We start from the raw sequence: 13,998 nt of genomic DNA, 5'->3' as shown, positions 1-13,998 counted from the left end.
CTGAATCACTTTGCTGTACAGCAGAAATTATCATGACATGGTAAAGCAACTATACTTTAACTTTTTAAAAGTGAAAAAAAAAAAGATTCTTAGGTCCAAAAAACAACGTGATATGTATATATAAGATATTTACTTAGTTAATGATAATACCTGGCTAATAGTGTGAAATCAAGTTTAGAAGATATTATTTTAGAAAACTAACAATTTTTCCTTCCAAAAATATCATTTTTTCCACTGGAAAGCTTAATGTGATGGTAAAAAGAAAAAAAAGCATAAGCATTTCAAGTTATCTTCATCATGTCTCTAATTTGTTTATATATTCTTCTGCTATCTTATAATTAATATTCTATGAATACATATCAATATTTTAAGAAAACTGGGAAAAGAAATAAATTCAACTTAGTGTACATGCAAAAAGTATTTACTGAATTACTAAAAGTTCCTTGTTTGAATTCTCAGTGTATCAGAAAAAAGGTATGTGACACAGACTCATTTAAGTATTCAGAAAATCTGAATGAAAAGTCTTTAACTATACAAATATGCAAACGTGAGTTTGCTTACAATTTGCGTATATGAGTAAGTATAAACATTTTCAGATACTTGCTTTTGCTGAAAGGTCATTATTTTTCAAATTATATTATAGTCATATTTGCCATAAACTGTAACTAATAGCATTGTTTTGTTTTGTATCGACTCATTAGGTTTTGACGTCTGAGTGTTGCAATAAGTTAAGATATAGCATTAAAAGTGGAAACTCTCACGTCAATCAATACATAGTTATGGTCAAGCTCATCATTCCTTTATAGAATCACTTAATGCATGGCCATAATAACATACATATATAGTTTTAGAGTCGGACCTTGGGTTTTGGAAGCATAAGGACCTACCATTACGAAGGAGGCATTGATGTATTTGCTCGTCTCCTCCGAGTCACTCTCATCGTCAGAGGACTCATCTGAGTCGTGCTCACTCTCCTTGCTCATCTCCAGTTCATGTTTAAGTGTTACTCTGTTAAAGTCATCTACGCAAAACAAAGTAGCAGTCAGTCTCCCTTGAAAGGCCTAATCCGTGCTTGATCGTCACGTGGAAATTAGAAAGTCACTTAGAAGTGACAGATTACATGATGTACGTGTATTGATCTACAAGGAATGAGATTCTGCTCCATTTTTATTGATTAACAAATTATTTTTTACAAGCCTAATAGAAAGAAGATCCCAAGAAAGTTCCAGAAAAAAATATAGGCCATAACTCTATGTCATAATGTTCCATACGATTATGCAATCTTTGATACATATACTTTAGATTTCCATGGAATATCATCATTCTGATGGATAAAAATTTTAAAAATACATGTATGTTAATAACATACATAGCTTAAGTAAAAACCTAATTTCTCAATTATATCATATTAACATTCACTTAACAATCTTAATTAAATGGGTATCTCAGATAATTATTTCAACAGGAAAAGTATTTAGTCCATAATTTCTCACTGTTTCTCAATTTCTTTCATTTATAATAACCTGATCAAATGATCTGATTAGCTACATCACCATCAATTCCATAGTTTAAACTATATTCATAAGGACCTCTTCAGTAATTAACTAGGTCAGCCATGCGTTGATTCGATGTATTTGGTTGTCCAGCTTATTACCTTGGGTTATATTTTCTCCATGCTAGTTTTAGTGTAGGCAGCTGAATAAAATTATAGTTGTACCAGGTGTGGTCCTATCAATAGACTTAAGTAACAAAATCCAAGTCTTGAAAATGATGCTTATTTTGACCTGTTAAATTTGATGATTTATAGTATATTTCCCGTCTACTTTTAACCTCCTTGGTGTAAGGAAGGGATAAACAGAGAACATAAAGGGAATAAAAGGATGTAATTTTGCTATTTAACAATTACCCTGGAGTAAATAACTGCAATAAACTGAAGATGAGAGAAAACCGGTGAAGAGGACTTGGCTTTTTTCCCCCCAGATTCAGAGGTTACATCTTCCTGAAAACCCATTTCTGAACTAATTGGTACAAAGAAAACACAGAATATTGTCTGTCCTCCAAAGTCCATTGTAAATGTCTGGGGTTCAATGTATTTGCTACAACTAAAATTCAAATAGCCTATAACTATTCTCTACTGTCAAGCAAATGTTGAAAACTTGCTTCCAAATGGTTTGTGTGTGTGTCTCACATTAAACAAATTCAAAAGAGAGCTTCACTTTATCTGATACAAAAAATAAAATAAGCTGCATACATGGAATGATGTTAGAATTCCTGTTTTTACTCTTATTTTCTTCTTGATTCCCAACGTGCTGTATCCTCCAGCTCCTATATGAAGGAAGTCTCTGAGGGGGAAAAAAAAAGAAACAGAAAGGAAAACTCCTTTAAAAATTTATGTATTGGCTTAGTTTATTATTGTAGTTTATTATTGATGCTCCCTAAAGAAAAGAATTTCACCAGGTTTTGTGAAATTTGCATACCTTCCCTAAGGGCACAATTTTTAAGTTGGCCTCGGAATTTTTCTTTATAATTGCTCAGGTATTAAGTACTTTGACATGGCGAATTTGAACATATACAATTATATAACAGAATGTGTTTCCCGGTTAAGAGGTGCTGGATAGCAAAATAGTATGGTTTATTCTTGTGTAAGTTGAAAGCACCGCATAGATGTTGATTATTCTCCATATTGCAAAAGCAATGGTAAATTATTTTAAATGATCCAAAGTAAATTCTCCAGATGAAGCATTTGCCGAAGACTAGGCTCACGCTTCAAATAATCAATACCTCATTTCTTTAAGCCCTCCAGACTCTCTCCCTCTCCCTCGCCGTAGCTAATCAGTCGACAAGACCGATCATTTCTCCGGGTGGAGCTCTCAGATCCTTCTGCTTTTCTCTCTTCCTACTTAGTTCAATCTGCTTTCATTTCTCACTTGAAAACATCAGCAGTTTTTTCACTGGCCTCTTTATCTTCAATCTCACTTTCTCTAATCCTTCTAAAACACAAAACAGAGCAGGTCCCCCCTCAGGTTCTTGGCAGCTCCCCATCTTTGTTAGGAAGGATCCAGCATCCCACGGAAAGCCTGTCGGGAGATGCCCTTGACTGTCTCTGCAGCCTCACCTCCTGCTGGGACCCTCTGCACTGCAGCCAAACCTACTTCCCCCAGCCTTGGAAGGGGCTAAGCTGTCCTTTAACTCTTGGCAGATTCTCAGGTGTGTTTTCTGCCTGGACTATCCTTGTCCCTTTTTCTCACTCTGCTAACCTCTACTCACCCTTTAGATATCTGTTTACTGGTCAATCTCTACTGGAAGATCTCCCTGCCTGCAGTCTTCTCTTCCCAATAAATAACTTACATAAATATTTTTCAAGTGGATGAATAACCTAAACTGAGAGAGCTCATCATACAAAGTTCAGGAAGATTATACACACACATTCTACACATATATGTGTGTGTGTATATAGGTATGTGTGAATATGTATTGTATATAAACGTTTCGAAAACTATGGTGACTTCTTTCAAACTAAATATGGAACCTTGTTTCAAATCACACTCCAGCCTCTGCATTTCTTAGCCTCTTCACCTCCTATAATATTCCTCCTCTCTTCAGACATCCACATTCCCCACTCCACTTTTGTAGGTAGATTTCATTCCAAAGATTGCATCACTTTAAAAATTATGACTTCAACCATCCTTCCTATGGAAAATTACCTCTATTCTTCCCAGTCATTTATTCTAGTACCTCCAATCCAGCAATCTGCAATCCTATGAAAACCTTTATCATATTGTTTTTACTCCTTTCCCTTTTTCCCTCATGTCTTTCTGTGGCCAATACGCTCTTTATCGTCCACACTATATCATTCATTTGCAAACACCCTTAGAGCCTTTGCCTCCCAACTTTCAATTATTCACTTTAAAAGATTCTAGATGGGTTTAACCCAACTATACACAGCTCTAGCCCCAATGTTACTGTAGGAAACAAAAACAAAACAAAACAAAAAACCGACTGGCTCTCTTTAATTTCATGACCATAAATTTCAAAAGATCCAACAGTAATTCCGGCACCCCTACCACCTTTGCCTGGGAGATTGCTCTCCTACTTTGATAGAACTATTTCACATGCTTTTCTCTTTCTCAAGCACAAGGCCTTCTTTGCCCTACTCACTTCTGTCCCCCCAGACTCCCAACCAATGATCTTACTTCGTATTCTCTTGAGAAAAATAAGGCAATTAGACAAGAACTGCCTCGACTTCCCGTCACTAATCTACCAACCAACCTCCATCTCTACCCTCACTTTCTGTCTCCCTTTCTGCTTAGATGGAATAATTTCACTGTTTCTCTGAGAGCTGTGGTCACTACCTCTCTGGATCACACTCAATCCCCATGTCCACATACAAATCACTTTGATTCTTGTGCCTAGAATTGTACTCAGTACAGAGCACAGACTTAATCATATTTGTTCAGCCAAAGAATTTACCCTTTTTTTAAGTGACCTTACATATGAATGTTTAAATTAAATCTATAAGTGTTTTAAACAGTGTCTGTCTATATGCAGTATAGTGGGGTTAGTGTATTAAAGGCGGTCAATTTATCAGCTAAAAGAGCAAGAATAAGATAACACCCCTCTATTGAAGACCATGCCAGTAGCCTACTAGCTCTTCCACCACAGTACAGTCTTCTGGTGGATCGTGGTACTTGGTGATTATCTCAAGCTCCACTCCCACCCCAGCCCCGCTCTGATCCAAAACGTTAAACGATTCTGCATTTGATTAAAATCACATTCCTGGTCTTGTCGTGAAACCCTCTGAATTGACCAGTTTGGTAGTTTACGGAAAGATTCAATAAACTGAAAATCATAGGTGAAAGAGAAAAGTTACAGAACATTTTTTTGACAACTGAGCAATTTGGAGATAGCTATGCCAACTCTCTGAAATCACAGTGAGCTACATCCTAGGTTAGTGTTCAGAGTAACTGCCTGATAAATAGCTTAGGACACACATTATTTATCCTTTAGTTTCTGTCTACCAGCTCCAGCCAGTTCATGTTCCTAAGTAGTCATAAACTCCTCTAACTATTTCCTTTACAAACCAAAACCAGATGTAGTTTTTAAAGGTGAGATGCTACATTGCCTTTGGCGGGCCAATTTTGTGGCCATATACTATTATTTTGACACTTCACTTTATACCAGCTTAATGAAGAACGGTTGAAATGCTGGCTGTAGAATCAGATTTCTTGGTTTCAACAAGTTTCCTATGGAATAGCTGTGTGCTTTCAGGCATTTCTCTTAAACTCTGCGTGTCTTAGTTCTCTCATCTGTGCTCCATTTCATGGCAAAGCCCAAATACAAGAACTATGTCAAGTGCATAGGACAGCACTGGAAAAGAGATAGAGGTTCAAGTTATCGGTAATGGTGCTCTTGTCATCACTGTTGTTACCTGGAATTCAGCCTCCAGTGGGGAAGGCTCACTGGGTGGATCTCTTTTCTTCATGTTAGACAGATATGGATGTAACTCAGACAAGCTCACTTCTGTTTCTCCAAACTGATTGTATTCCACCAAGGCCTGATGGATCAAGATGTACTGTGCCTACAGTTTCAAGGAAGAATATACATAATTAATTGATAACTTAAAGCCCTATAAATCACATTTAAATAAATTCTACATTCCCATAATTTTGCTCATATGGAGACAAGGTATGGAAAAGAAAACTGATATCTGTAACATTTAAACAATCTGGAAGTTAGCTCTCATGGTTCTCTGGGATATAAGCAAATTCCATCTCAGATTTTTTCTCCAGAAAAAAAAAAAATAGCTTGGTAAATAGATGAGGCATCTACAAGGTAGGGCATAACTTATATCTCATTCCTAACACGTAAAAAACATTATCTGTTACTTCCTTCTGTGACTAGTATTGAGTCAGTAAGTTAAATTACTAATATATAAAACTATAATAAGTTTCACACTATATCTGAGAAAGAAAAAAGCAGGTTGATATGCCATAGAACACATTTTTTAAAAGAGTTTCCTAGAACCTTTTAATAGAGAAAATTATTCTAAAAAGCACAATAGGCCAAACCCATATTTAACAACTCCTAACCTTTTATCATATTTGAATCCACCATTTTTAAATAAATGACATATTTCTGATAAAATTCAAGCCTCTTTAACACCACCTCTAGTCCCCTGAGTTTGGTTGTAGTATCCTTCCACTCTATTGTGTTTTTCCACAGGAAATAATTTCTTTTATTTTTCTCGTGTACGATCTGTTTTTATACTTCTACACTAATATCTATGTATTTATAACATTGTACATTTTTATGTCCTTTCTTAACAATGACATAAATTGAATTGTATACGTTTCATCTGGTGACTATATTCACTCACTGTTTTCATCTGAGCATCTACCTACACAGAGAGCTACAGACCTAGATTATTCCTATCAATCGCAGCAGAGCATTTGTTTACAAAGAGTCCATATGTCCACATTCTGTTTGCTCATTCCCATATTGATACATATTTAAGTTTTCCATGTTTTTGTTATTCTAACAATGCTGAACACAATGAACATTCTTGAACATGTTTCTAGTTGCACACATTTGCAAATGCTTCTCTCGGTTATATACATACATGTAGAATTGCTGGGTCAAATGCAGACAATTTTGATAATAACCATCACTTACAATTACTGACTACATGCATCTTCCAGGGACTTTCTAAGTGCTTACTTGGGTTACCCTTTGTGTCTTAACTTTGTAAGGTAAGTACTATCATTATCTCCATTTTACATACGACTTAACTGAGGCACGGGGACATTAAACACTGGTAAAATGGTGCACAGTATTAAGAATAACAAGCACGATTTGAAACTGCTACATCTAGTTCCCAAAACCAGGCTCTTAACCACTGTACCATCCTATTCTTGTCTCCCCAGTTTTAATTTTATGAGATGCTGCCAAACTGGGTTTTGGCATTTAAAAATTTTTCCCAATCTGATATGTGTAAGTGCTATTTCATTATTTTTTTAAATACATTTTATAGTCATCCTCCTTCCACAGTACTCTCAGCCACTAATGCAAAATGCTTCTAACTGCGATTGGTGCTTTAGTTTTCAGGAAATTAAAAGAAAACAACTTTCACCCACTGTTCGAGGTTGAGAAGAATATGGATTTCCTTTAAGATCACTACTCCCACCACAAAAGGATTTAAACCAAAAGGCAAAAGTGAGGATAGTGACTGCAGCCTGAAACATACCTCCACCTGAACCATCAGGCACCTCTGTCGCCTTAGCTTGACGACATAGCCATAGACATCCACCTTGCTCTCCGCCTCCAGGCCTTCTAACATGGCGTCAATTCCAATATAGGTGCCTGTGCGTCCAACACCAGCACTGACAAAACAAATGAAAAGGTTGAAGGTATGATCGATCACGGCAGGAAAATGAATGGAAAAGCCAGCAAGGGTGAAGCAGAGAAAACAATGTCATTTTCTCCTCATAGATTGTTTCTCAAAGTAGCAATTGCCAAAGAGGAGGGTGGCCCTAACACCACAAGGAGTGAAAATTTGAACAGCCCTGGTGCTTTTGGTGGAGGTCTTTATTTACCTGCAGTGCACCACGACGGGGCCACTGAAGAAGTTGCTGAAAGCGTTCACTCTCCTGCGCAGCTTGAGGAGCAGGTGAGGGTCTTCGGGGACCCCATGGTCTGGCCAGCTGGTGAACTGAATGTGGGTCACTGCTCTCCCAGTTGCTTTTTCTTTTCTCTAGCCAGGGGATAATATTTTTTTTTAGATGATTTTTTTCTCAAAGCAAACTATGGGACATAAGTAGATGGAAGGGAGGAACAGTACAGAAAACTCCTGGTGCAAGTTCTTTTTCACTCATGATTACATTTTCCTTTCCAATGAATAACTAGGAATTGAGACATCACGCAGGACTGGCATGCACCAACCAGTAAGCAATTACTTACCAGGAAGGTAAGTAACATATGGTTAAGTGTAGCTGAAACCACTAGGAACTATCATGCTGCCGAGCCAAAAACAAACAAACAAACAAAATAAAAACACACAAAACAAGGGGATTGGTGAGTGGTTGTGAAAAGATACAAAGTAAAAGCCATTCTCACAGCTGTTTGAAATACTTCTGCTTGGTAGGAAGACAAACAGGACTATTGTCATATGAAGAAAGTCTGATTAATTATTTGATTAATGCTATATTTCTCATATTAGAAGTGTCAGCTCGACTGTAGAGAGAGAACTGAGGGAAGTCAGCTCCAGATTAGAGCTCATGTCTCTCCCAGTTTCAAGGTAAGCACTAGAAGATGCATAATTCATAATTCTCTGACCAAGTATGAAGAAGAACTACCTACATTTAGATAATAGAAGAAAGAAACAAACAAACAAACAAACTTGGTTGGTTTTAATTTTCAGATAGGAAATAACTGAGTTAATGAAGAATAGTAATGTCAGACTAATCAACATAACCAGAATGGTATTGGCCTCTACATTCCTGGCTTTAGTGCATCATGTCTTTGGCCATGAACCACTGGTGGGATTGTCCCACAGCCTTCCAAGGGCATAGTTGTTAGTGATGCCACAGGGCCTTAGAAGGCCTTGGGAGAAATAGGCAACTGGTATTTTTTTCTTTCACAAAATGGATCTGGATCATATGGAAATACAATTTAGATTACTGAGAAAACCTCCAATAAATGGAATTCAGAGAAAATTTCAACCTTATCTATAAAGACTTCCATTTTTTAACATCTTTATTAAGATATTTTCACATTTCTTTAAAGTGTAAATGTTTTCTTTATATTCACAGAGTTGTGAAATCATCACCACTGTCTAATTATAGGGCATTTTCATGACCCCCAAAAAGAAACCCATACAGATTAGCAGTCACCTCTATTCCTACTCTACCCACCTCAGTCCCAAGCAATCACTAACGAACTTTCTGTCTCTATAAATTTGACTATTCTAGACTTTTCATATGAGCAGAATCATATAATATATGAGAAGACCGCCATTTTAACTATTATTTAAGGTCACACTGACAATTTTCTTTTCTGAACTAAACATTTTATCTCACCTACAGAGTTAGAACTTTAGACTTCTTACAGTAGTCTTTGTGCCATTTGTATATATTTTCCATAATGGTAATAAACCCATTGAGACGAGGGACTATTTTATCATTCATTCAATAATTCAGTCATCCATTTAACACAATTGATGAGCTCTTGATACTTCAAGGGTCACAGCATTATAAACACTTTTGATGTGGTGTGGACAAACACTATTTTCACTAGTGACTTAACTTGACCCTGTTGGCTTCTATTATTGTTCTAACCCAACTCTTCCTCCTGCACTTCATTAAAAAATAATTTTCCAGATATATTTCAATGTCTCACATTTAATATTCCATAATTATATTTTTAGACAAACAGTATGAAAATTAAAATTATGTCATAAAGCAAACTCACATTTGCAATGGTCAACTTCTGAATGATGTAATCCGGGCATCTTTTGTGCTCATTGATCTCTACAATCACATCTCCAAAAACCCGGCTGCCCTCTTCCATCGACGGCCAGTATAATGCACACTTGTTCTATATTTTAAAAAATCATTAATGATTCCAGTTTTTCATGTAAATGGATTTGTTAAACATTCATTGTAAAACAAAAGAAACAAAAATGTATTCTTTGAAAGTCTCAAGACATTTTTATAGTCTCCTGTAAACTGCGATGCTTGGAAAGTATTCCATTTCCCATTAAGTGCCCTGAAGTATTTCCTTCATACGACCCAGCGGAAGAAGGATGATCTTCCCAGGCTTAGCTGCATATTAAATGGGGACGTGCTTGGTGGTCAGCAGAAATGATGAGGTTGCGTGTGGTTAATTTCAGGCTGGGGGATGGGGAGGCTTTCACGCTTCCTAAAGTCACATTACATGAATTTTCATCTATCTGCCCAAGGTCTGTGTGTTTCAAGCGTTCACAAGTACTTGTGAAATCAGCCCACAGAAGTGTACTGAACTTAAAATAATACTGCAACAAACTAGGAATCACATAGCAGTCCAGCAATGAAGCAGAAACATTTAAATTTTATACTTATATACAAATATTTATATATGTGCATATTTAATTTTTCTACAAGTATGAAATTTTAAATCAAGTGTTATACTGATTCAAACAGAGAATGGTCTGTTTTGTCATCAAGCACATACATATGTGCCTTTTCAAAATGCAATTCAACACTGTCTTTTCCTAACATCCAGCCTCCACCCTGTGAGTCCTGGACCTTCACCCTCTGAACCTTCTGGGTCCTTACCTTGTTCCCTTCTTCACATCGAGTGACCATGACAATAACCGTGGCTTTCTGTTCCCAGATCATCCTCCAGAAATCATCAACAGTTTCATCCCTGGGACCTAGGGGGTAAACAAATAAAAACTGGTAAGAAATATCTTCTTAAAAGTGCTATAAAACAATTTTTCAAAAAGAATGTTGGACTCTCAGGGAAATTACCTTGTGCAGCAATGTATTTCCTGGGTTCTTTGAAACCCTGTTCAAAACACACACAGAGGTATATCATTTACTGAGTGCTCAGTTATCCATTTACATGCAAAAGTGTGAGATAGGGAAGTTGCCTTAGATCTGCCATTTCTTGATTGTGTATTTCCCTGGGCAGTTTCAAATTAAAAGTGGGGTTTTATTAACTCAATGGCAGTTAACTGTGTCAAATATGTTAGTCAACATTTAAAAACAATATTCATGACCTTCATGGGTTTTTGCTATATACCCTAAACAATTTTTAAAACTAGATAGACTTTATCTTCATGTGGGAAGGTGCGGCAATTTATAAGCATAATACAGGCACTCCTATATTTTAGATCCTGCCAACCTTTATAGCACCATCTGCCAGAATTCGAACCTCCTTACCAGCCATAGAGATACTTTTTACTCAATTTCTTTCAATAAATCATCCTGAGGTCAGCCCCATACTTCTACCTCTTAACGAGTGCTGGGATATACCGCTGATTACCTAGAATCCTTTTCTGCCACTCTAGGTAAGAGATACAATAACTTTCATTTTATTACCTACAATGTCTGCTTTCTCCACTCCAGTTATCAAGGCAAAGAAGGAATAGAGACAGGTGAGACACTGTGCTAGTTTCTTCCAAATTATCTCCTACTCCTCAAACTTACCTCAGTGATCAGAAAAGCCTTTCAGAGAGATAACCTTTGCCCTTAGTTGAAATTCAGTCACGTGGGCCACAATAATTCATGATTAATTTTAGTAACTTCTTGAAACTTCTATCTCATGATATAGTATTACTCATACATTCATTTATTCAACAAATATTCATTGAGTGGCTACAGTCTGTCAAGTACCTATCTAAAATCTGGAGACATATTCTTTCCATGAGCTCCCAGGTCTGCTGGAGAAAAGTAAGTGTAACTCGATACTATAATTACCATATTTATTTGAACAGAAAATATAAGTTTTTTTTTCCTAGAGACTATCTAAATCCTTATAAAATCTGCTCTCAATGACTTTATTTTGAAGAACAAGTTATTGTTTGGAAAAGACACTACACAAAAAGTTGTTCAACGCTAATTGTGAAGGCCTGCAGTGGTCACCTACAGAATCAGTTAAAATAGAGGCCAAAATTATGACACAGTCCTAGTAATTATTTTTGGACTATGACCTCACATTTGAAAGTGTTAGTTGCCACTGTAAACAAGCCTTTTGAATATCATGCGAACAAGAAATTGCATTGTGGAGACCAAGAGCACATGTCAGGGCAAGAGGTATGTGTTGCTTGGGATAGGATTTACAGGGACAACATGAAACAAAGATATAAAAACTCTTTTTTTGTTGTTTTTTTGTTTATTTCTACTTTTTATTTTTATTTTTCTACTACTGCCTTGGGAGACTGACCTAAGAAAACATTGGTATGATTTCTGTCAGAGAATGTTTTGCCTATGCTCCCTTAAAGGAGTTTTCGATGTCATGTCTTATGTTTAAGTCTTTAAGGCACTTTGAGTTTATTTTTGTGTATGGTGAGAGGGTGTGTTCTTTTTATTTTTTAATACAGCAGGTTCTTATTAGTTATCTATTTTATACATATTAGTGTATATATGTCAGTCCCAATCTCCCTACAAAAACTCTTATGCACCAAACAAAGTTGATGGGAAGTAGGACATTGTACAGGTTAGAGGGCTGTCTCCAGACAGAATGCTTGAGAAAAAACATCCTAGCTTTGCTTCAGAGTTGTTGTGAGAGTTCATTGAATCAATATATGTAAAGCACTTAAATTCATGATTGATAAATAGCAAATGTATAATAACTTGTATCATTATATATATATATATATATATATCTCATCATTGTGTCATCATAATCATTAATGTCAAGAATTTTGCTCTGGAAAATCATCAGCTATCTCACAAAAGGACACAGAAGTTGGAGATGATTGTTTCATGAATGATCCAAGTAAAAAAGTTTTTTTTCATTATTCTATAATTTTACATAAATTGTGTGTAGTGGACTGAATAATGTTCCCCAAAAAACTCATGTCCACTCAGAATCTCAGAATGTCACCTTATTTGGAAATACGGTCTTTGTGGAAGATGAGGTCATACTGGGTGAAGATAGGCTCTAAATCCAACGACTCGTGTCTTTTATAAGAGAAAGGAGACACAGTGACACAGAGACGCACAGGGAATAAGACCACGTGAAGACAGAGGCACAGAACAGGGTGATACAGCTACCAGCCAAGAAACACCAAGGATGGCCAGGAGCCACTATAAGCTGGAAGAGGCAAGGAAGGATTTTTCCCCAGACCCTTCAGAGGAAGCATGGCTCTGCTCACACCTTAATTTCAGACCTCCAGCCTCCAGAACTGTGAGAAAACACATCTTTGTTGTTTTAAGTCACTCAGTTTGTGATGTTTTGTTATGTCCACTCTGGGGAATTAATACACTGTCTAAATAAGTAAATGAATAGATAGATAGAATTGGAACATTTTACTTTCTTCACTGAAAGTTTGTGAAAGCTTATATAATCATGTAGATCAAAACAAACAAACCAAACCTCAATTTCAATTGTTTTTTCTTTGAGAAAAATTTGAAATTACCTTATAAACCAGCATGGATGATAGTATGAGACACTTTGTCAACTGTTTGATTGTCAAAAACAATTTTCGATAGTCACTGTTTTGGCAGTCTGTGTGGAAATAAACACTCATACTTTGCTGGTGGAACATATATGGGTACAACCCCAGTGGAGGACAATTTGGAAATGTCTTTTAAAATTACAAACGCTTATTCTCTTTGAGCCGGCAGTTCTTCTTTGAGGAATTTATCCTACAGATATGCTGAAACTCATTGAGAAATAATATGAGTCAAGATTATTCATTAAACCATCGTTTGCAATAGTAGATTAGAAGCCATATTTAACGCCTGTTACTATAGGAACTGATTAGATACATCACAATGCAGCTATGCCAAGAATTACTCTAAAAATATTAAAGAAAGATGTAGAAATGTTCTGTGTTCAGCAACCTACAGCCTGTGGGTCAAATCAGCATGGCCTGATTTTGTAAATGCAGTTTGTTTTTCGGAACAGCCGCATTATGTATTGTTTATAGAAGTGTAGTCACTGGGCTTCAAAGCCGAGTAGCTGTGGCTGAGATGGTATGTCCTGCAAAACCCCAAATATTTGTTATCTGGCCCCTTACAGAGAAAGCTTGCCAGTCCCTGCTTTTTACAGTGATATTTTATGTATCCAAGATATATGTTTTAAGTAAATGAAGCATTATACAGAACAGTGTGAATATTACATTAACATTTTTGGATAAAGGAGGGGGTAACAAATGTTGGCGTTTTCTTGTTTGTGTATTAAAAAACTCCCGCTGGATAGATAGGAAACAACATAGAGGTTACCTTTTAAGGTAGGTGGAGGCACTGGGTAGATGGTGGATTGGGTGGGAGGAATTTTTTTTACGTCTCTCTG

At 36.4% G+C, this 13,998-nt stretch overlaps 1 protein-coding gene across 1 annotated transcript in view; it reads right to left on the bottom strand.

Moving 5' to 3' along the window:
- The window catches only part of PTPRC (protein tyrosine phosphatase receptor type C), a 120,374-nt gene that overhangs the window by 6,460 nt on the left and 99,916 nt on the right, over positions 1-13,998 (bottom strand). The window contains exons 20-27 of the mRNA XM_068538573.1: positions 10,506-10,542; positions 10,311-10,408; positions 9,466-9,591; positions 7,593-7,750; positions 7,244-7,379; positions 5,429-5,578; positions 2,252-2,342; positions 888-1,021 (exon numbers count right to left, since the gene is read on the bottom strand). Of these exons, the coding sequence (XP_068394674.1) occupies positions 888-1,021; positions 2,252-2,342; positions 5,429-5,578; positions 7,244-7,379; positions 7,593-7,750; positions 9,466-9,591; positions 10,311-10,408; positions 10,506-10,542 (930 nt within the window). The remainder of the gene's footprint in view (positions 1-887; positions 1,022-2,251; positions 2,343-5,428; positions 5,579-7,243; positions 7,380-7,592; positions 7,751-9,465; positions 9,592-10,310; positions 10,409-10,505; positions 10,543-13,998) is intronic.

The sequence above is a fragment of the Eschrichtius robustus genome, chromosome 3 (genome assembly GCF_028021215.1).
Source record: "Eschrichtius robustus isolate mEscRob2 chromosome 3, mEscRob2.pri, whole genome shotgun sequence".
NCBI lineage: Eukaryota > Metazoa > Chordata > Mammalia > Artiodactyla > Eschrichtiidae > Eschrichtius > Eschrichtius robustus.
This window is presented reverse-complemented; position numbering and strand designations above follow the sequence as displayed.